The 21,726-nt window shown below is 45.3% G+C and overlaps 1 protein-coding gene across 5 annotated transcripts in view; it reads right to left on the reverse strand.

Annotated features, from left to right (window-relative positions):
• Positions 1-21,726, reverse strand: part of LOC119156532 (LIM domain containing preferred translocation partner in lipoma) — a 356,284-nt gene that overhangs the window by 184,801 nt on the left and 149,757 nt on the right. For all 5 annotated transcript variants that reach the window (XM_037406345.1, XM_037406347.1, XM_037406344.1 and 2 more), the window contains one exon: positions 6,249-6,361. In XM_037406345.1, coding sequence (XP_037262242.1) covers positions 6,249-6,361 — 113 coding nt within the window. The remainder of the gene's footprint in view (positions 1-6,248; positions 6,362-21,726) is intronic.

The following is a 21,726-nucleotide window of genomic DNA, read 5'->3' on the forward strand; positions in this document are numbered from 1 at the left end:
TTCATTAAAGATTTAAAATAGAATGTGGTTTGGCATTGTAAAACAAACATGCGTGTAAGATGGGTTGCATCAAGAGCTGCCTGAAAGAAGTGCTCAGTGTTCCTTTTCTCTTGTCATCCTGGATCTATTGGTCATGCTACCCGCAGAAAGGGATAAAAAAGCAGCAGGGATAAAACGTGCAATCCTTGTTCCCCAATAATGTGGCGGTCTGCTCTATATCCCCACGCATTACGCATTTCTCATACACAAATATAGTGTATATTTATAAGCGTATGAGGAAAACAAGCATTATCTATCATGCATCCAGATATTCATCAACATATACAGACTTTGTATTACTGATTTTTCTCACTTTAGTGCCTAGAAACCTCTATTATAAAGCAAACATATATTGATCTGTAGAGACCCAGTGAGCGTTTCAACATGCAGAAAGCATACATGTTATTTGTTCACGACTAATTCAGAGCATTCCTGTTTCTCAAACACACACGGAAGGCAGAAGAAGGGAGACAGATCAAAAGCATTCCTGCAAAGCCAAGGTTTGAGTAAGAGGTTTAACATTACCAGGTAATTTATTTATACTGTTGGACACGGCTTCAACTTAGGTAAAAGGCAGTTGCTTATTGCATGGATTTTAATAAATCAGGTTATGAGTCCCAGAAATCTGCAAAAGCTGGATCTTGAGTGGCAAGCAATACACACAGACTATGGCTTTATTTACAGAGTCACCGGGAGCTACTGCTGCTTGCCCAGAGCCAGGCGACCCTGCCGGCAGCTAGAGCTCTGCTGCCTTACTGATGTTCCTCGCCAGCGAGCACCTGCACCCAGGCCAATAATCCCGATGATTAACAAAATCTAGCACTAGAGGGAGGCTGAACACACGTTCTGCTCTCTTTGGCCTTTTCGGCTTCTCCAAACATTAAAAGGCAGGCAATTTAAAGCAAGCCCGGCACCCAGGCAGAGCCCAGCCACCACGCTGCTGAGCAGGAGATGTGTTATTTAAGGCAGCACCCCCTGAAGGCAAAAATCACACTCTTCCCTCCCCAACTATTTGTCAACATGTGCACCCAAAATTAAAAAAAGAAAGAAAGAAAGAAAAAAAAAAAATGTCCTCCATGCCGGCTGTCTCCTTAACCAGTGAGTCAGAGCCCACAAAGAGGCACCGCCACAGCGGCGAACTGGGAGGGAGTCAGACAGCGAAATGCCAGGCAGCCTCCTCCGTAACGCGGGTGAGACGCACTGCTCACATCTATCAACACGTTCCCACTTTCTCCTGGGCGTGAGCACTAGGTAGAAGCGAGCCGGGTCTCCTCTGAACAGCCTTGCAAAGGAAGGCACATACGCCTATCAGCATCTCTCCTTCCAAAATTCCTTGGCAAGAGGAACTTGAGCCCTTCAGCTCATTTTCTGCGTATCGCAAGTAGGTCTGAACAGGGGAATAGTTCCCTGCCCACACAGCTGCAGCACTGTAGCCCCTCCATTCATAGATGCTTATAACAATGTTTTATATTGCACCTCATGCAAGTGTTCTAAGTCTAATTGTTTCCTCACTCTAACCCCTGTCCTAAACCACTTCCGCACATCCTCTTTGGTATATTCCAAATTCTTTAATTATTTCTGTTTTCAGCCGCTGATGGTGTTCACTCATTAATCTGCAGTTTTTACAGTAATGAGGTGGTGCGATGTAGCAGACAGAATTGCTCTGGGATGCAGGAGATCTAGGTCCTATTTTTAGACGGCTGCAGGTCAGGCTGGTGACCTAGGCAAAGCATTTTCCCTGCTTCAGCTTCCTTATCAGGGAGAGACTGGTATTTCTTTTGTAAAGTGTTTTGTGGCCGGTCAATAAAACCCACACTGATAACAGCCAGGGGTTGCTGGGAAAGAGGTGATCTCCCAACTGAACACAGTCCTCTCCTTTCCATGTTGCAGTAGCACAGAATCATAGAATCATTTAGGTTGGAAAAGGCCTTTGAGATCATCAAGTCCAACCATTAACCCAAGACCGCCAAGTCCATCGCTAAACCATGTCATTAGGCAACGCATCTATGCATTTTTAAAATACTTCCAGGGATGGTGATTCCACCACACCCCTGGACAGCCTGTTCCAATGCTTGACTACCATTTCAGTGAAGAAATTTTTCCTAATATCCAATCCAAACCTCCCCCGGCGTGACTTCAGGCCGTTTGCTCTTGTTATCTGGGAGAAGAGACCAACAACCCCCACTTGCCTACAGCCTCCCTTCAAGTGGCTGTAGAGAGCAGTAAGGTCCCCCCCAGAGCCTCCTCTTCTCCAAGCTAAAGAACCCCAGTTCGCTCAGTATTGAGGGTCCCAAATGAAAATCAGACCCACACTGCAGATGCAGCACCTGCAGGTAATCCGTATTTCTTTTGGCAATCCATAAATGCATGTCTTTCCAAGGTGGCCCTCGGCGGGTCTGCAGCTGAGGGTCACATCTGCTCTGAGCCTCTGAGGTCCTGCCCCGGCACGGAACACCGGGCTCTGAGCCTCCGCCATGAGGAGAACTGCTCATTTCAAAGACAGCGGAGATGTGGAGCTCCCGTGACGCGGCTTACCGAGCTGCCCCACAGCACGCGTGGCTCCAGGGCCAGCCCTCCCGGGGACGGGATGCAGGGCAGGGACAGGCTTTTCACGACGCTGTGCACAGTCCTCATCCCTGAGCAACCCCGCCTGGTGAGGGGGACACTGCTGGTGCCATGAGCGAGGGTCCCCCTCTGCGGGCAAACGGTACCCAGGAGGGTGCTGATGAGAATTCTTCACTTTTGCTTCCCCTGGCCTGGGCAGAATGCCTCTTTTGAAACTAGAGGGCAAAAAAAAAACCCCAACCTAATAAAAATGTGCCTGCCTCCCTCCCAGATCTATCTATTTCCCTTTGACAAACAGTGATTTCATTTTTCTTCCCGTCCAGGATTTTTTTTTTTTTCTCTTTTAAACTGAGCCCAAGCCAACGTGGCAAAAAGCTCTTTGCTCATGTCCGTATTTGTCAGACGCCATCGCCGCGCCCTCGCCACCATTCTGGGAACAAGCCCTCGCCTTTGCCGGCTGACTGCAGCCAAAGGGGAACTTCCCAACACAGCTCTCCCCCAGCCCCAATGCTCTCTTTTTTTTAAAAAAATAAACATTTCCTTTTTTATTTTTCCTTTAAAAGCATTACAGTTCATAAGAAAAAAGTTCAAATTTCCTTCCCTTTTCCTCCCCAGCCCTGCTGCGAATACAAATATGACAGATCTAGATGGGAAAACAGAAATTACAAGAAAACACCCGATCTGTTGTAAAGGTATTTCATGACCTCCTCTGATTTCCAAGATACTGAAGTAGCCTTTTGGACATGATCCTAAGTGGCCAGCTCCACTGTCCAAACAGAGATCCAGAGATAAACCAGCCCTACAAAAATTGGGCATTATTATTTTAAATGCTGTAATAATCTGTGCAGCTTTTAGCCACCTGCTAACAGTAACGCATGAAATGATAATAAACTAAACATATATTCTGCAGCCTTCGTCAACTTAACACCTAGTATAACAAGCTTTACCTGGAGCCACAGCACACACGTTTCACAAGCTGTCATCAGCACTCTGCCATCCAGAGAGAAATTACTGTTGTAAAGGGGCTGATTTGCTGGAGCAGATAAATTTCAAATTCTGGAATAATCTGGAGGGCTCACGTCAGGTCTGCGAGGGCCAAACCAACCCCAGGTAGCAGCCTCAGATCTGGTCCACACTCTGGAATGGGTCATCTGCCTCAGCACTTTAATTTAGCAATGGGGAAACTGAGGCATGGAAATGAAGTGGCCTGGCAGCAGAGAGCAGAATCAGGCTTGGCTGTTACTGGAGCCCAATCCAACACAAGCTCATGAGCTCCCAGCCTTCAGGCAACCATGTCCTGAGGGCTAAGAAAGGATTCACAGCAGAAGGAACACAGCCACCACTGGTTTTGCTCCTTCAGCATCGCAACCTCCGTCTGGAGTTGTGGAAATGATTGTGTTCAGTGCACAAAGGCACTGAGCAGCTTGCTTTATTGCCACCTGCCCTTTTCCCTCATCTCTCGGGCTTTACATCCTGCTTCAGCCTGGCTTTTGCTGCTGCTGCAAGATAAGGAGCTGATCTTGCAACATAAGACCCCGCCAGCTCCTGACTTAGCCCTGTCTTTTGTCTCCTTCCGATCTCCTTCAGAGGATGGAAGGGAAAAGAAAGGGAAGGAAGGTGACAAGAGAGCACAGATTAAAGGCAGGGACCCGTTTGCTGCACAGAGCACATCTAGGGGTGGTGACAGGCAGCAGTGCTGGGGTACAACTGGTAGGCTCCCCATCCTCCAAACGGGATGCTGTGCGAAGGGATCTCACTCTAACCAAGGTCCTGCCAAAAGCCAATGCTGTAAACACGGCTCCAGCCCCAGCTTCCCCAAGCCAGTGAGAAAGGGTGTGACAAACAGCAATTTCATGAGCTCCATGGGGAAGAGCCAGCCTGCTGGGTGGTTCTACCATGGGGCACATCCCAGTGACAGCCCCCAGCAGCCCAGGCACGTCTTTGGACCCAGGGCAGGAGGGAGGCGTGAGGAGCTGAAGACACGAGCCCCTTCCAATAAACATGATGAGGTCCCTCCTTGGGCGACCTGGCAAGGGGGAAGCCTGACCCCTGACCCCGGAGAAGCACGTGAGGTGCCAGGACCCCTTCCCACTGCCCAGGCTCCTGCGCAGGCAGCCGTGTCCTTGCCAGGAGCCTGCTGCTCCGCTGCTTCCCAGGGCAGTCTGGAAGCTCCCTGCTCCCACGGGGTCCACTCTTCTTGGAGAGATAAAAAGACAGAACAACACTTGCTGGGGAATTACTTCATTCCCCCAAGGCTGGGAAAAGCCATGCTCCACACTTGGCTAATATCCCTGACGGCTGCAGACTTTCCTGGCAAGGGAAAACGCAATCCTCATTAACCCCTTCCCTCTTGAAGGCTGCTCATAACGCTGAACCCCTTGTGGGAACACGCGGAGACTGTGATAGCATCCGAACATCTCGCCACAGGCAAGAGATCACAGGAAGCCCTCGAGGGAGGAAAATGTTTTCTTTCTACAGAGGCACAAAGTAGATGAATTGACTCTAGAGTTTGTGGCGGGGTCAGGAACTAAGTCAGGTCTCTTGAATCCTGTTTCACGTCTGCCTGCTAGTTTATTCTCAGGTTCAAATCCATCGAGGGGCACAGGACTGCCACAGCCTTCCAGGGTCATCAAGGGCAGCCCCATGGCTGTGGATATGTGGCTACACAACTCTCACCAGCCTCAAGCCTAGATCACACTCGCTTTGCTCTCACTACTCCTCCTGAAAGGCTCTTCCAGACCTTTGCAGTCTCAGTGTTTAAAAACTTCCTAAACACCAGCACGAATGCACTTCTGGCAAGCTCAGCCTCTCCTGTTCCTGCACCAACATTCCCCCAGAGCTGAAACAGTTGTTCTTCTCTGGTGCTTATCCTCCGAAGGTATTTCAGATTTGCAACCATACTCTCTTCTCAGCCTTCCTTCTGCTCAGCTAACAAGCCGAACTCTTCCGGTCTCCACTAGCAAGATCAGCTCCTCATCCTTTGATCACCTTGACAGCCTGTCCCTGCAGTCTGAATACATCTCTCCTGAACATGCCTAAGTACCCAGCACTCCAGGCGAGCTGGCGATGTCTGCACAAAGGTGTTCATACCTTTCAAAGGTATTCAAAGTACGTCCCTGTCCACACAGGACATGCCGTCATCACCTGATGCATCTTAGAGGTTGCCTTTTCATCCAGATGGCAAATCTTGCAGATACAAACCAGCAAAAAGGGGGTGAAAAGGGTCTCAGTGACATCACGGGAGCCTGGGCCAGGGCTTATTTGTTTCACTTAATTTAGGCATCTAAACAAAGCCCTTTTAGGATCAGATTACTGCCCTAAGTCTCTCCACAGTCCATGGAAGGAGATGGCCCTTCCAGAAAACAATTCATTCTGGGAAGGTTTCACTCCCATCCGCCATCACAAGGACAGAAGGCAATTAGTCTTCTAATTCAAGCCGGATGGGAAAAATCCTTTAATAGCCCAGCAAGTTTTGAATGGAAATATTCCCCACTTGGGAAACACAGCTTGCTAAAGCTGAATTGGTTGCTCCTGACACATGATCTCTAACCACAGCACTTTGCCACCTTGTTTTATTATCATCCATTCATTTCCACGATTTTTTGATCAGTTCTGCACAAACAATAAAATCCTTGTCTTCTTACCTGCATGTTGAAAGTAACATCATCCAGAGGGGGTGGAGGGGGAAAGGCACCTTGTGATGATGTGATATTCCCGAGGTCATCCACAGGAGGTGGGGGTGGAGGAAGGAAGTCCCCTAGGAGAGAGAATGGGAGAACTTAAGACTAACCAGCATTTCCCCACATCATGACACAGATGATCAGAATGAACCCTGCAATACTCAGAACCCTGCCATCGGTTTTGTAGCACAGGAAGTCACACATCATTTATCCATCAAACGCTTAGCTGAAGCCCTCACTGCTTCAGGAGATGGCTGCGACAGCTCAGTAACGTTGGCAAATCACTTGGAGGTGCTCAGACCCTGCAGCAGAAGCTGACTTGCAACCAAGTCTGAAGCCAGCAACAACCAGCTCCACAGATCAAAGTTTGGGTCTCAAACCTGCTGCAGACAACTACAAAACTTGCAATGAACACCCCTCATTCAGCCTTGCAATGGATCTCATGCAATGCAACCCCCTTTTGTGCTAAATTATGTCAGCACTTCTTGATCACTATAAATTCAGCATCGGATCCTGTCTAAAAGCAGGAATTCCCTGTTGCAGAGGACACACAGAGGGCTGGAGCCCAAAATCTAGACCAGCCCATCTCCTGCATCCCTACTGCTGGCAGGCAGCCACGCTCTTCACATCTCCTCTTCCTACAGGGACTTAATAACTTCACATAAAGGACCACTGGGAAGATCACAGTATCTTCTCAGTGACAACAGCCACATGATGGGCCAGCTGCAAGCTCAGAAGCATCCACCCTTTTAACTCTGACGAAGCTTTTTACATGGGACTGATGTACACGACATCTACACTTTATTTTGCTCATTTAAAACTTCCAAAAGTGCTGATGTGAAGACAAAACAACATACTGGCTGTGAAGCCATCCAGCTTTGTGTAGAGATGGGAGACCTCTCCTTGAGAACTTCATGGGAGGTGGGAGCACAAAGGAGAAAACAAGGACAGAGCAGCACAGGCTGCAGGCAGCAGGACACCAGGCTCTGAAAGCACCTCCTAGGGATGGAAAAACGGGCATGTGCCATTAGCACTGGATTCGGCTCCCAGAGAGGCAGCTGGCTGTAATTTGGATCACTTCGGTATATTTTTATTTCTTCTCATAAAGCTTGATGCTGCAAATAAAGCTGTTTGCTGTTGGCTCTCTCGTGTGCAGTATCTGGGATGGAAGTTCAAGATGAATAGCAGTGTGATATTTCATGTATATAGGCACTGTTGCTTTTGGAGGGTTTTAACCCTTTTGGTACAAAACATGGGCTCCCTCCTCGAACTTCCGTATCTCCATGCAGTGCCGCGCCACCGCCCAACTACAGGCCCTCAGCACTATCCTCAAACACCAAGGAACAGGCTCCAAGCCGCTCGGAGAGGTGCTGAGCCGAATGCCGGTGACCTGCAGTCCTCCGGGCCACCCATGCCCAGGGGCAAAGCCCCGGGCTCAGCCCGCCGCAGGCATGGGCACCAGCTGGGCACCACTACTGACATGGCACCTTCACGCTGCTTGCTGAGGGAAGCAGATGGGTCTGCAGCCCTAGAAAGCTTTGCTGTTCGATTTCAAATCACTCTTTGAAAGGCACAAACTCCCCCTAGGGCTTTTAGGGATCCTATTTCCCAGGAAAGACATTTCTTCCCATTTTCCCCAAAGTGTGCATGGATAGGACTCAAAAAACCCCTCTGAATCCCCAAAAAAGTATCATCCTAAATACAGATGCATGAAGACAGTTCAAAAACAACACACTGAAAACTAATTTAAGACAACCGTGTTGCTCCAATACATATAATTCCATAAAACCTACTGGCTCACGATATTATAGAATTTAAGATAGATTAAAAAAAAAAATTATGTCCAATAACATCTGCAGTATCCTCCTCTTTGCCCTATAATTAATCCAATCTTCTATTTCAAATCATATGAAATACAATACAGAGTAAAAAGAAAAGAAGCAATATTCTGAAACTAATATCTTGGTGGTTAGTTCTAAAAAATGCTGGGATGTTTGAGTGCTAAGTAAACTTTTCTCCTTTGCTCTGAAAATGACCTTCCAACCAACCAACGTGATTTTGCAAACAAATTCAACTCCAGCGCACACATAACTTCCCAAAGAATACACTTCAGATGAAGTTTCTCCAGTTAGTCCCTGCTCCAATGCCAAAACCTCATCTCCCTGCACAGCACATTAGTCAGACACTCGTGTTTTATTGCAACCTGTCAAAACACCTAAGCAAAATCAAGGCAGAGAATGTGTTAAAGGGGATGAGACAGGGAAAGGGGCAGGGTTTGTGCATAAAGAGAAAGGAAAAATAACAATTGCCATAACAGAAGGGGGAAACAACGACTGCTAGAACAAACACTAAACAAATACCATTTTGCCCCTTTGGAAGATCCATTCCTCCCGAAAGAAAAAAACATTGGCAAGATTTTTCAGAAAAGGAGCAAAGGACAGAAACAGAGAAGAGCCCTTTTCTGGAGACTGGAAGAAAATACTTTTCTTTGCAGTAGGAGACAGCTGGCTCTAGTGCATCCCAGCCCAGCTCTGCTGACCGTCCTCTGTGTCAGATCAGCTCCTGGCTCCACTCTCCCCACAAATGGGAAGCTTTTTAGACTGGGAAGCAGAGAGCAGATGCCTGATGAACTGGGAGGACCTTGCAGATGTTTGGCCTTTTCCTGGTCCTCTGTGAACAGATGGACTTTTCTCCTTCACAGCTTTAGTTATTTATTCTGCCACTGCACTTCCCTCGTTCCCACACACAGCCATAGGACCCGATGCTGTTCCCACTGCACTCGCGGGAGAGTATTCCCTCGGATGCAGGAGGGAAAGCTGTTACTGTATTATTATTTTTGGCATTGTTGGAAGTCTCCCTCCGGCAGAGAGGGAAGCATGCAAAGACTGTAACATCTGTGTCCTGAGCAGCATACGGCTTTAGATGACACGTGGAAGAAACAGGTCTACATTTGAGGGAGTAAAGGAGGAAGAAAAGCTGAAAGCAAGCTTACACTCTCTTTACGCAGGATCTCCCTACAATGCACCTCAGGGACCTTCCCTCACCCCTGAAGCTTTCCAAGCTGGACAGATTTCAATTGCTTAGAGCTGGGCAAGCTGTGGGAGGAGGCAGGGAAGTCCATGTGCAGGCAGAGCACATAACTGCCACCCACTGCTGATCACCTCCAGTCCCAGCCAGCTACGTGGGGGGCTGTCTGGGGAAGGGACCGTCCCCTGGTCCGCATGGATGCACCAGCAGCTGCGGAATAAACGGGGCTCTGAGGCTACCAGAGTTAACCACGGGCTGGTGGAAGACACATCCCACCCTTAGTGCTCACCCCCTCCTGACTGCCCCTCCGTGAATAAGGGATAAGATGGGCTTGTTAGTATTGATTGCTGCTCAGCACCGAGACTGGCATTTTGGTTGACATTCACCTGGAATCAGCCTGAACACTTGGAATTACTTCAGTTATCAGAGGGACTGCACAGAGCTCTGTCAACAGAGAGACATCAAGGCCCCTCCAGAAGGCAATTTATACTTCAAGGCAGGTGAAATCACCTTCTGATGGCAAGTACCCCACGGAGACAGCCTGGGGCAGGCGTGTCTGCAGGCAGGGAACAGCACCCTGCCCCTCCTCACACCACGGCACAGCTGCCTACAGCTCTTGCAACTAGAAATCTCTATCCATTACCATACATTTAGAGGAGAAAATAAACAATCCTCATTGCACCAGCTACTTGTTTCTTCTAATTACAGCTGTGAAGACCGTGAGTCAACCTATGAAGGGGCTGCGCAGTGCGACACATGTGCCAGCTTGGTTATTTCAGATACGGCGGCGCAATGTGCCGTGAAACCACAGCTCTGAGCTCTTCTCTCGTACCCATGCCTGCTCCTGCACCACAGCATCACCCGGTGCCACCATGAGAAATTATACCATCAGCCCTGGTAATGCTTTCCACCATATTTTACATACAAGTAAATAGAAAGAAGTTAAGCCAGTCCATCATGGCTACATTGGGAAACTGAAGCAGAGCCACAAGCAGAAGGGATACCTCCCAAGCTCCAGCCCTGGCTTCTGATCCTGATCAAATCTGTGCCATGCAGATGCATCTGCAAGGTTTTACCCCTCTCCTCCCCACCCTCTTGTACTTTCCAAGATTTAGGCATATCATTATTACACTTTTCAAACGTACAAATAAAAAACTGTTCAAAGCCTTAACAGACATCTACATCAGCACGAGCCTGTCAGGCTGAATAAGAGCTCGTAAGATTTTTGCCTGATGCCTTCTGGGTACATATACAAGCTCAGGAAAACATTCTGCCTTATGCAGCAAGCACCTTTCTCGCAGTCTAACCTTTAAATTTTTAAGTGCACTTCAGTTTTTTGCAGGATCAGGGTCATGTCTCAAGCCTTTGTTTTCAGGGAGATAGATCTGCCAGTCAACAAATGAATTGTACGGCAGAGTAACTACATCCCCCCTTGACTGACACAGTCGTTTAGACATGAAGATTTGCAGCTTTGAAACTTCGAGACACGAAGATGATCTCATACATTCAGTAAGAAGAGACGGTTTGGGGGGAAAAACCCTCAGAAACACAAAAAAGCAAAACATCGTATTTTTCCCTGAAACAATAACTTAATGAAATCTATCAACCAACAAAACAGGGCTCACACTGGTTGTCCCAGATCTCTGGCTGACATCTGAAGACTATATGCCCAGATGTTTCTCATATTTCTCTTTTCAAACAAAAATAACCCTTTCTCATTGTCATCTTGATAATTTCTGCCTCTGAAGCTGGTTCAGAATCAGTTTGAATCACCTGAAAAACACAAGCTCTCCCCGACCAGACTAAGGACAGCGATGGAGCAAACCCCCACTGCTGTGTTTCCATTCTGATCCAAATGGACACCATTCGGCAAAGTACTGAGCAGATACAGGCATCTCCCACTGCCCCACTCAAGTATTCACCTTCTAAGGCAGAATGCCAAAGTTTGCAATTTAAAGGCAATCTACATTGAAACAGCTAAGATTTACACTTAAACCCTTATTTGTTTAGCACCAGGCTAAAATCCTTTTGATCGAGGCTACCATGAAGCTGTATTCCACAATAACCACTGCAAAAACCTGCAGAATATTGCAGTATTACTAAGTGGTCTGGGAAAATTCATACTGCAACAGTGATGCCGTAGGATTTGTACAGAAAACTTCAGCTAGATATGACCTGGTGACTCTTAGCTGTGAACAGCATCTTACTAAGTTTCCCAAAATGAACGTTTTCCTGTAACATCTGTATTTAACACACACCACCGGACAAGGAAAGCACATGATTAAAATCACATGTTGTGTTGGTGCATCCCTGGTCAAAACCCTGTCGTGAGAGGTCACTGACACCACGCAGTGCAGGGGAAACCATCGCATGGTTACACACCAGCTCCACAACCTACCAAAATATACTACATCGGCCTGTGATTCCTAAAATAAAGCAGCTCCACCAACCCAGAGCACTGTTTAAATTACCACTCTCTTACGAATCACTAATCCCACCATTTGAACTACTTTTGCTAATCAGCTACTGTATTAACAAGCAGGAGGGAAGAAAAAAAAAACCACCACACTGGCTAATTTCATCCTCAACATTTAAAAAAGGAATACTGAGTCTGTCAGGTAGTTGCACTGAAAATTTACTTCACCACCTGCTAGCTGAAATATTGCTTTTATGGATTTATATTGTATTAAAAGGTCACTGGCTGTTTAAGTCTTAAACAGTTTTAATCATTCTAAAAGTCTCTTAACAGTAAGAAAAGGAAGCTCAGAACAAACAGCAGCAGGGATTCTAATTAAAAGGGCCAATTCATCTAATTTTATTTGGGGTTAATTATTCAGGATTCACTCTCTGATGTGTAAGGAATAGCAATTAGTAATTTTAGTGATTTGAGGAACATTGGAGGTGTAATCAGTTAAAATGAGTGAGTGTTTACAACACAAGATGTTGAATTAGTTTCTCCCAGCTGGAGAACAGGAACATTAGTCTCCTACAGTTCAGGACTATGAATCGCAGTCCTGCTTAAAATATCCTCTTCAAATTAAAAAAAAAACCCACCACCACACACCAACAATCATCTGATAATTTTGTTTACTACGTGGAAAGTCAATAGGCAATGCATACCATGGCAGCTAATGCATCATCACTTCCTACCTTCATCCCACCACCATCCAGGTACCCAAACCACTGGGATTCATTGGAATTGATTCCCAACATTTTTCCTACCTGTACAGCCTCAGCCAGACTACCACCCTCATGCCACACTGCCTTTTACCACAGCTAGCTGAGATAACGAAAGCAGCAGCCTGTGAAACTTCCAAATGTTAATTAACTTCGGTGGTTAAATATACAGAGGAAAAATGACCGATTAACTTAAAACCTCCAGGTACAATTCCTCCTGCAAACACAAATCCCAAATAGCTCCACTGGAATCACTCTAGATTTCTTCCAGCATTACTACAGTCAGAATAAGGTACTAAAGGTTTCAGGAGCAGCAGATGAGACTCTGATGGGGACAGAGGCAAACCAACAGGGGAAAGTGCCAACGGGGAGGTCCAGCACTAGCTGCTTTGACATTTGGGTCTGAGCTGAGGCAGCAGCTCAAGAGACTTTTTTTTTTTACCACCTCTTACGAGGTAACTGGGTTTTACCACCATTCAGGCATAGCCTAATGGCATAATAGCACCTAAAGGTACTTCAGCGGGACTGGAGCTGGACGCCCTTGCCTTGCCCACAAGTTTGTGATGGCTAAAAGGAGCAGCATGGGCACGCCATGCCAGGCTCACTTCAAGCGGTGCAGCTTTTATTGACCAACTTGATTATAGCACAAACAGAGGCTATCTTTAGTGTCCTGTACACACATCTTTCACTCCAGCTCTGGTCACCAGCGGGGAAAATCCCACCCGCCTCTGGTTCACATCAGAACTCGCTGACCTGCCTCTCAAAACACCCCAAAAACAGTAATTAGCACGAGGGTAGGAAACAAGGGCTCAGTTCCCCAAATTATGCAAAATCTCAGCCGCTTCGCCACAGTGGATGCCCCTTGTTGTGAAAAGAATGCCTTTTTTCTTTTTTTTCTTTTTTTTTTTTTTTTTTTTTTTTTTTTTGGTGAGACTATGTTTTTATTTAGGTTGCGTTTGCAGACACCTACCCATGCCATCCTTCCCAGCAAAATGCAACCGATGTTCCTGCAGCCCTTATGGTCATGGGGTAGGGTGGAGACGGGTATACCAGATGCTGGGTTGTTTCCCCCATGCACATGAGCCTAACATCCTACACATCATACATTTACGATATACATCGCTAAGCACAAAGGCATCGATACATGGCTGCATTTCGATTGTTCAGCTTATTTTTCTGTAAGACTGTGGGGCAAAGCATTCCAGCTAATGTCCCACAGCAACCTCTGCAACAGAGATGACATTTTGCTCACCTCAACAACCCATTTTGTAAACACGATGCAAATATGCCAGTTCTGCCCCCACTCAGACCACATTACCCATAACAGTTAACTCCGTAATGCCGATATCTGCTTAGGGGTGAGGTCTGCTAGTATCAGAACTCAGCTCTACAGAAAACAAATCAGTCCTTTACTAAAGCTTAGTGAAGCTGAAGTTAAGCCGATGCAAGAAACAGCCCACGGCACTGTAAAACTTTAATTAAAATATGTGCTGAAATAGAAGCAGAAAAAAGAGCCATAAGACTAATCAAAAGCTCTAGGTACTGTCCTTGTCACAGACTTCTTTTAGGACTTCAGGGAGGTCACCCAGCCTCTGTGCCTGAGTCCATGGGCATGCAAAGCTCTCCTGTGCCTTCTCTCCAGTGTGTAATTGTAGATGTAAGGACAGTTTCCATCTTACTTGGTCTGTGCAGCAATTAGTATGATGAGACCCTGCTTTCAATTGCAGCTGCTCAGGTCTGATAATGGCAACAAAAGTAGTTCCAAATTATTTAAAAAAAAAAATAAAAATGACAGAAAACAGCCTACTGAGATGGAAGGATTTCAACACAAACAACTGGAAATATGCTGGAAATCAGGGCATCTAATGCAGAAGAGCAAGCCCTATTCTTGGGGGGAAACATGGGCTGCATTCCCACACACCATCACTCTCCTCTGTGGAGCGAAAGGTCCATGAAACAACTCAATGAGGGAAAAATCTGCCTCGAAACAAAACTGAAATGGGTTATCTATTCATTAGATTATGGTGTTCAACTCATTTGTTCATTTCTAAGAGCTCCTGACAAGAGATGACATACGCATGAATTTACTAAGAGGGCTGTTGTGACACAGTTGGGGAAAAAAACCCGTTACCTACACCACCGGATTAAGACCTCATTCTTCCTGGCTGTTGTGTGGCACAATCAAAAGGCATCTTGGTTTTCGGTCAGCTTTCTCCCCTGAGGAGGCAGCTAGGGAAGATGGGGACCACATCCTTCAGATACATCCTTCCTTATCTCCAACCAAATCCCCTGTGTGCCTAGTGATGAAATAACAAAACACTGCACAGATCGCAAGAAGTATCTCTCAGAGCTCTTTACTACCAAGGGACTTCCTCAAGTCTTGGAAGCTGCAGTCCACAGTTTTTAAGCAATCTTGGACTTACTCTTTGCTTGTAACTGTTTTTGTGTTGTTTTCCCACTTTGGGGTGAATCACAATCGAAGCTGTCAGAGGAAGCCCAACGCGCTGCAGCCTTGCCTTGCGCCTTGGAGCCAGCAGCGGCCTGTGCTGCAGAACATCTGGATGCGCTGGATCCATTCTGCCTGCCCAGCATGCAAAGGAGAGGGACAACAAAACCCACTGCTGTAACTAGACCATTTCCCTTGGTGATGTTCCTGCAAGGTGTCCCCTTCGCAAAGTCTTCTGCTCCTGGCTTGAGAGACTGGAGCAAAACACCGAGTGGGAAATGCATGTATGGCTCTCAGATGAACCGATCAAACAAGCCCCCATAAACCGGTTTTCAAACTGGCTCATTTAGTTTCTCCCTTTCCCACCCCTCCCTATGTAACTCTTATAAACTTCCAAACTTGGAAAGATTTAAAGCAAAGCAGGTGTCTTTATCAAATGTGTCTTAGTTCACTGTTTTCACCAATACAAAACACCCTGACTTTCTTCCTTCTGTTGCAACCAGTCAGTGCTACTGGGGAGCAGAAAAAGTAGCTAGATTTTCTTTGTGCTACGAAATTCATGGCTTTCTTATTCACCAGTGTAACAGTTGAATAATGATTTACATCCTTAATCCCTGAAGATAATTCAAGATAAAATTAAATGTTGGATAAATAGAATTCACCTCTATCTTCTTCTTTCAAAGTAAATAACTACTGCTCCATATCCATATTTTAGGGACATGGTTTAGCAGTGGACTTGGCAGTCCTAGGTTAATGGTTAGACTCAACAACCTTAAAGGTCTTTTCCAACCTAAACAATTCTATGTTTCTATCTTCATACAAAAATTTATAGAAATACATACTTATACGGAGTGGTGGTTTTGGAGGGAGTTTGGTTTCTTTCACTGATACACATTAGAAAGGTCACATATGTTCTGGCTAGACCATGGAAGAGAAATGAGTTTATAATCAAAAGAAAACGAAAAAAATAAAAAAAAGAAAGGTGTGTGTGTTTCTTTCGATGGGTAGATCCCACCTGGAGGTGCTCTACATCCTCTCTATAGTACTTCTGGGTAACAGAGAAAGCAGAAGAGAAAAAGAATGATGCAGGCTTTCTCTACTTTGAGATTAATTTTACCCTAAACCTCTGATGTACAAGCTTTCTGTACCAAGGATCACTGCCCAACACCCCAAAGTCACTATACACACTTTGCATGTGCAGTTGTTACTGTATTTTAAGCAGAAATGATTTAAATTTTACATTTTTGCATAATTCAAAATAACTAGTTAGGAAACAACGTGTTAAACTGACTTTTTAGATAAGTAACTACATTTATGTTTTCCATATTCCACAAAATCCCCTATTGAGAACCGTCCCCATCCTTCTCCTTGCTGGTCACAGCCCAGCGCATCACAGTGTGGAACACACGAGGAGAGAGACTGCTTCCCATCAGGAGCATCCTAAAGCAGGCAAGGAAGAAGTAAACAACAGAAGCACAAAAAGGACTTCCCAAGGATGACAATGATATTCCTGTTCATGATACTGGTGACATTAAAATTCACTCCCTGAACCGACCCAGGCAGAGTGCCTATTGTCTGAATAGAAGCAGGGATAAATGGAGGCAGCGCGGTACCTGTGTGGTTTCGGGGGACATGTGGTGCTCATCTTGCGTTCTCAACAGGAACGACCATGATATTGTAGCCATCCAAGCCCACATTTCAAGCTTTTGACTATTCTGAGAAAGCAGTCCAGCATACAGTTTTGCTGTGTCTCTGCTCAGCATATGGTGCCCTCCCTTCCACAGAAAAAGTATTGGGGTCTGACAGCAGCCCAGGGTAACACAGAGGGTGCCCTTGCACTAAAACACACACACCAAATGCAGGGTCAATTATTTAGTGTAGAAAAACCTGGGTGAGATTGTTTTCAGATTGAAGCATAACTTTTCTATTTAACCAATAGAAAATGAATTACTGAAATATTTGTGGATATTGTTAAGAGGAAAAATGCGGAAGAAAATTAAAATCTTCTGTAAAGATTGTGGTTTTGTTTGAAAAGCCAGAGATTTTATTCTTGAAATAAACTGTTGTGGAAAAAAAAAATGGTAACAAATTGTAGTAACATATTGCTACAGTTTCTAGGCTGGACTTCTGAAATCTCCACTCTGAGGTTTGGTTTTCATTCAGAGCTGTTACTTGGACAATTTCAGGGGAATAAATATATTAAATCAGGTTAGGTGGGGAATCTCTCTTGATTTTCTTTCATCCTAACTTCTTCTCCAGCCTTGCTGCAGCAAAGTGCAAAACCATTCTTTTCAGATTAATGATTGATCTTCATTCTAAATCCCCACTCCAATATTAATAACCTCTCAGAAAACAATTAAAATGGATATATTGTTTGAGCATGTGCTCAGGGAAGAAGAGATGAGGATAAATCTTCTATGAGAACAAAAACCTTTATCATACTGAGGCCCGCTGATGCCTGCAGTGACATACAAAGGTTATTCACTGTAACATATGCATCTCCCCATGCTACCAACAAGCACATGCCTGGAGCAGTGAGTAGGAAGGAGAGAGTGCTCAGCAGCACAGGGAAAGAGTAAATGGTCCATCTCACCTTCTAACAAAAATCCCTCCATCAGCAAGATTGAAAGAGTAGACCATCTCCTCCATCAGATAGAAGATGCTGCAGGAAGGAGAACAACTTCCAATTTGACATTACCAGCAAGTGCAAAGAGGCAGAGAGACCCCAGGCAGGCGTTTTGCTTGGAAATTATTTCAATGCACAGAGGTGCCTGATGTGCTGAGGCTCCATGTTTCATCATGTCATTTGGAGTTGCTTATTAGCCCAGGCTCCCTGAGCGCTGAGAATTTTGCAGCCGCTGTCTCTGCTTTCTTCATGAATCACAGCACGGTGAGAAGTGTCTTCTGTCTCACTTCAAAGCAGTGAGAACTGCTTTGGACTGGCTTGCCTCTACACTGCTCTAAGATTGCTGCTCTCTGTAGCAAACTAGTTGCATCAACACCATCCAGCCGCTGGTCTACATCTCCCCCACAACCTAAGCGGTGCCCTGGAGCTGAGGACTATCACTGCTCTCTTGCCTTTTTCCATTCCCAAGTGAAACAGTGAGAAGGTTGTGCTGCTGCTTGCCAACATGGTGTTTTTACAGCATACCGAGGCAGCATGCTGTCTGCCCTGGTAAGAGTGCACGTGGAGATATTTCGGGATGCAGAGGAGGACCATCTCTGACACAGTGAGGCAAACCTGAGGGTCATGGCCCGAACATCTGCCTAGAGAAGAAGAGAACCATCCTCCTTTGGAGAGCACTAACCAGCTTTGCTAAATGAAACCAAACAACAGCAGGTTTTGAAAACTCACATTGCAATTTTACAGTGCGTGACTCGCTGCATGCAGTCATCCACAGTGACTGCTTTATGCAAAAGCAAAACTCATTCCTAGAGGACTTAAACAATCACAGACAGATTTCCCTGATGAAAGACACCCAAATGAATAACAACCTTATTTAAGGAGAAAACATGGCATGTTTGGGTACCTGAGCTGTCAAGCAAACAAGAAGTAGTAATCAAGAACACACCTGAGAATGATCTGAAATTAGCTGATGTTTATCTTTCTACACAAAGGGAGAATTTTAAATTTAAAAATACAGGCATAACCTAGCTTTAAAATCCAGTACCACATCTTGGCAAAACCTAAATGTGGATGTTGAAGATCATTTAAAGAATGGGACTGTCTGCTTTCAAGAGACTGACAGATTTACTCCACATCCTAATCGAGCCATACATATCACATCATGTCATGGTGATTAGCATCTTGCTTGATTAAAATCTTTAATTCCACCGGATTTAAAAGGCTAATTTGAGAGCCACTCAGAAAAGAGCCCAAGGCTGGAGCTGATCACAAGCACAGAACAGCACGCTTCAACTGCAGCGCTCTTACAGACTCCCCTTGTTCTAAATCATCTAGCCAAGATAGGTAAACAAAGGTGTGTGTCAGGTCAGCCAGCAAAATCTTTCGAAGCAATGGCTCTCCGCTCATCACGAGAAAGAAGATAAAACCTGCTTTGGCTCTTTTTTACAATATATTTAACATTTGCAAGAGAAAAATCAGGTGACTGCTTAAAGCTTGGGATGATGCATGCCATCTTCAAGCTATTCTTGAGTGAAATGTTTAATGTTTCATGTGGTTTGGAAATGGCTTAAATTCCCTGCTGAATTTTTCATGCCCATACACAACTTAGTCTTTATCAAAAAAATCCTCTTCAATTATGTACTTTGCAGAAAATGCAGAAATTCTTCGGAAGAATTCTAGCCGCTTTTTTCCCCGTTTTTGTTGTTTCTCAGCTTGCTAGGGTCTGCACAGAACATCCTTCCTTGGATATGCCCACTGAAGTTACCTGGGCTTCACCACTCATGCTACTCATTGAAAATCAGCTCGGCTATCTTTCCCCTCATATCTCTCCATGCCTCTGCTTTTGTTGAGGAGAACGGGAAGACAGAAGAGCACTGGGGAGGGGCTAAAAGGTTGCAAACTTTTGGACAGACCCCGCATTTTACTGTGACACACAACAGGGAGCTGTAAATCTGCAGCAGCGGGGCCACCACGGAGCAAACCCGGCAGGCAGGCTGCCTTTGGGCAGGAAAGCCTGCAGAAGGCACGCCGTTCCCAGTGCAGGAGATGTGGCAGGAAAATGAGCAAAATTAGAGCGCTGTAACGTGCTGACTCTTCCTGGAGGCAGAACAGCCTCTCAGGAGCTATTGCAGGAGAGCAAAGCAAGAATAGCCCTCAGACCACTCTAACCCACGTCACAGGCACCCCCAGGAACATAAAGCCATCCTCCTGTGTTCTGTCCTGCCAAGCAGCTCGGGCTAAAGACACTGTCTCGCTGCTGCTTTTGTTCTCTAAACACCTTCATTTTGCTGAGCATACACCCCCTAAGGTTCCAGGAATATTAACATAAGCCACACACAGAGATTATTTTAAAGAAGTGATTCCCATAGATCCCCTATTTTTGGAGAAGCATCTTACGAAAGCTTCCCTAATATATTGGAACAGGACTCGTATTATCTCTTCATAAAAGGAATCCAACTTCTAGGCTTCTAAATTCATTGGTAAGCAGCTTGGACTTCCTTTTATACTGTAAGATTTCCTTCCCATAAGATGCAAGATATATTGCCTCAAGGGAAAAGCAGCTTTATGAAGAGGAAGCCATGTGTGCCAGAATTGTTCTCTTCCATTATTTGCAACATCCTTTCTCCCTCCCATTGTTTTAATAGAGTTGGTCACCAGAAGAACCTGCAGCAAAAGCAGCGATACCCTCATCAGAGCATCTACCTGCCAAGAGCCTCAGACAACATCTGCTTTTTTGCAGAGCCTTCTCGACGTCCAGAAAATATGTTTCCTGTGCATGCCCCATATGCAGTTCTGATAAAAAACATGGCTTTGCTAATAGACTTACTTTCTGCTGTTCCCACCAGAACAACATTTGAGACGGCTGATCGGTAATCTTCCAGCTACAGACAATTTTGTAGAACTTCATTGAATAGAAGGAAGAAAGAGAGAGAGAAAACACATTCAGTAGCGACCAGTGTTACAGGGAAGAAAAAAAATAATTACAAAACTGGTGTCTGATGTTCCTACGAGTGATACAGAGAAACGTTCCCCTCGTGCATGCACATGTTTGCATGTAGCACCAACTCGGTTCCATCCTTAAGTTCAAGTGCATGCTTAAATGTTACATCTCACTGGCCTTTGGAAAGCATGTATCGAATTAGGCATTTGTTGAAATGCTTTGCTAATCAAAAGGATCAGTTTACGTACTTTCCCTGAAGATTCTGCTGAAAGGAGGCTGAACAGTTGCAGTGGGACCTCTCAGGAGATCCCCAGTTCTTCCCCAAAGCATTCATTTGCTAGGATTTCACTCTTGCACATTCAGCTTTGGTGACTCAGTATAGGAACCTGGGACCAGGGAATCTGCAGCATTAGAAATGACAGTATTACCAGGGGTAGCTAATGTAACCACAGATCCCTCCCTCTGATCCAGATCACACACTTCACCATGGCCACAGACACCTCTTCAATTTCTTTTAAAATCTCCCTGAAGGGGTATAATCTCCCCAGACACAAGCAGATGGAAATCCAGGGTTCCCCCAAATCAGAAACTACTTGATTTGGGACACAAGGAATCTGCTGCCAGGAGGACTGAAAGGAGTTGCTAAAAATAAGCAAATATTCCCAGTGTTTCTGCACTCCTCTCCCAGAAGTGAAATGATCAAGAGGATTAATTTTAGAGTACGCACAGTTTTAATGTGAAAAAACCCAAGCTGCATCTTAGCTTTTAAGTAAAGACCAGATGGAAAGTCTATCATCGCAAATGCCAAAGGGAGAAAACACTCAAAGTTCGCTCCAGGATGGAAAGGTCATTTCTAGTCATCCTTGTTTTAAATGTTCTCAGAAGCACTCAAGCTTTTTGTAATAAGATGGTTTTCCTGCAGTTTATCAACTTGATTTCCTCCAAAATAAAATAAAAAAACTCCAAAACAAAACAAAAATCACCAAACAATACAAAACAGAAACTTTAAAGGCAGGCGCCAGCTCTGTTTTGTCCTCTCTAGAGCAACAGAGTCATTAAATTTTTAATAAATTACTGTTTAGATGACAAGAAATGCCACAAAAACGATACGTTGATTCCACCCAGGGGTGTTTACTTAGAGCTTCACGGGGAGATTTATGAGATGACAGGCAACAGACAACGTGTCAAAGACGACTGAGAAGCGACACTTCACTTACCAGGTCCT

This window comes from Falco rusticolus, chromosome 13 (assembly GCF_015220075.1).
Source record: "Falco rusticolus isolate bFalRus1 chromosome 13, bFalRus1.pri, whole genome shotgun sequence".
Taxonomy (NCBI): Eukaryota; Metazoa; Chordata; class Aves; order Falconiformes; family Falconidae; genus Falco; species Falco rusticolus.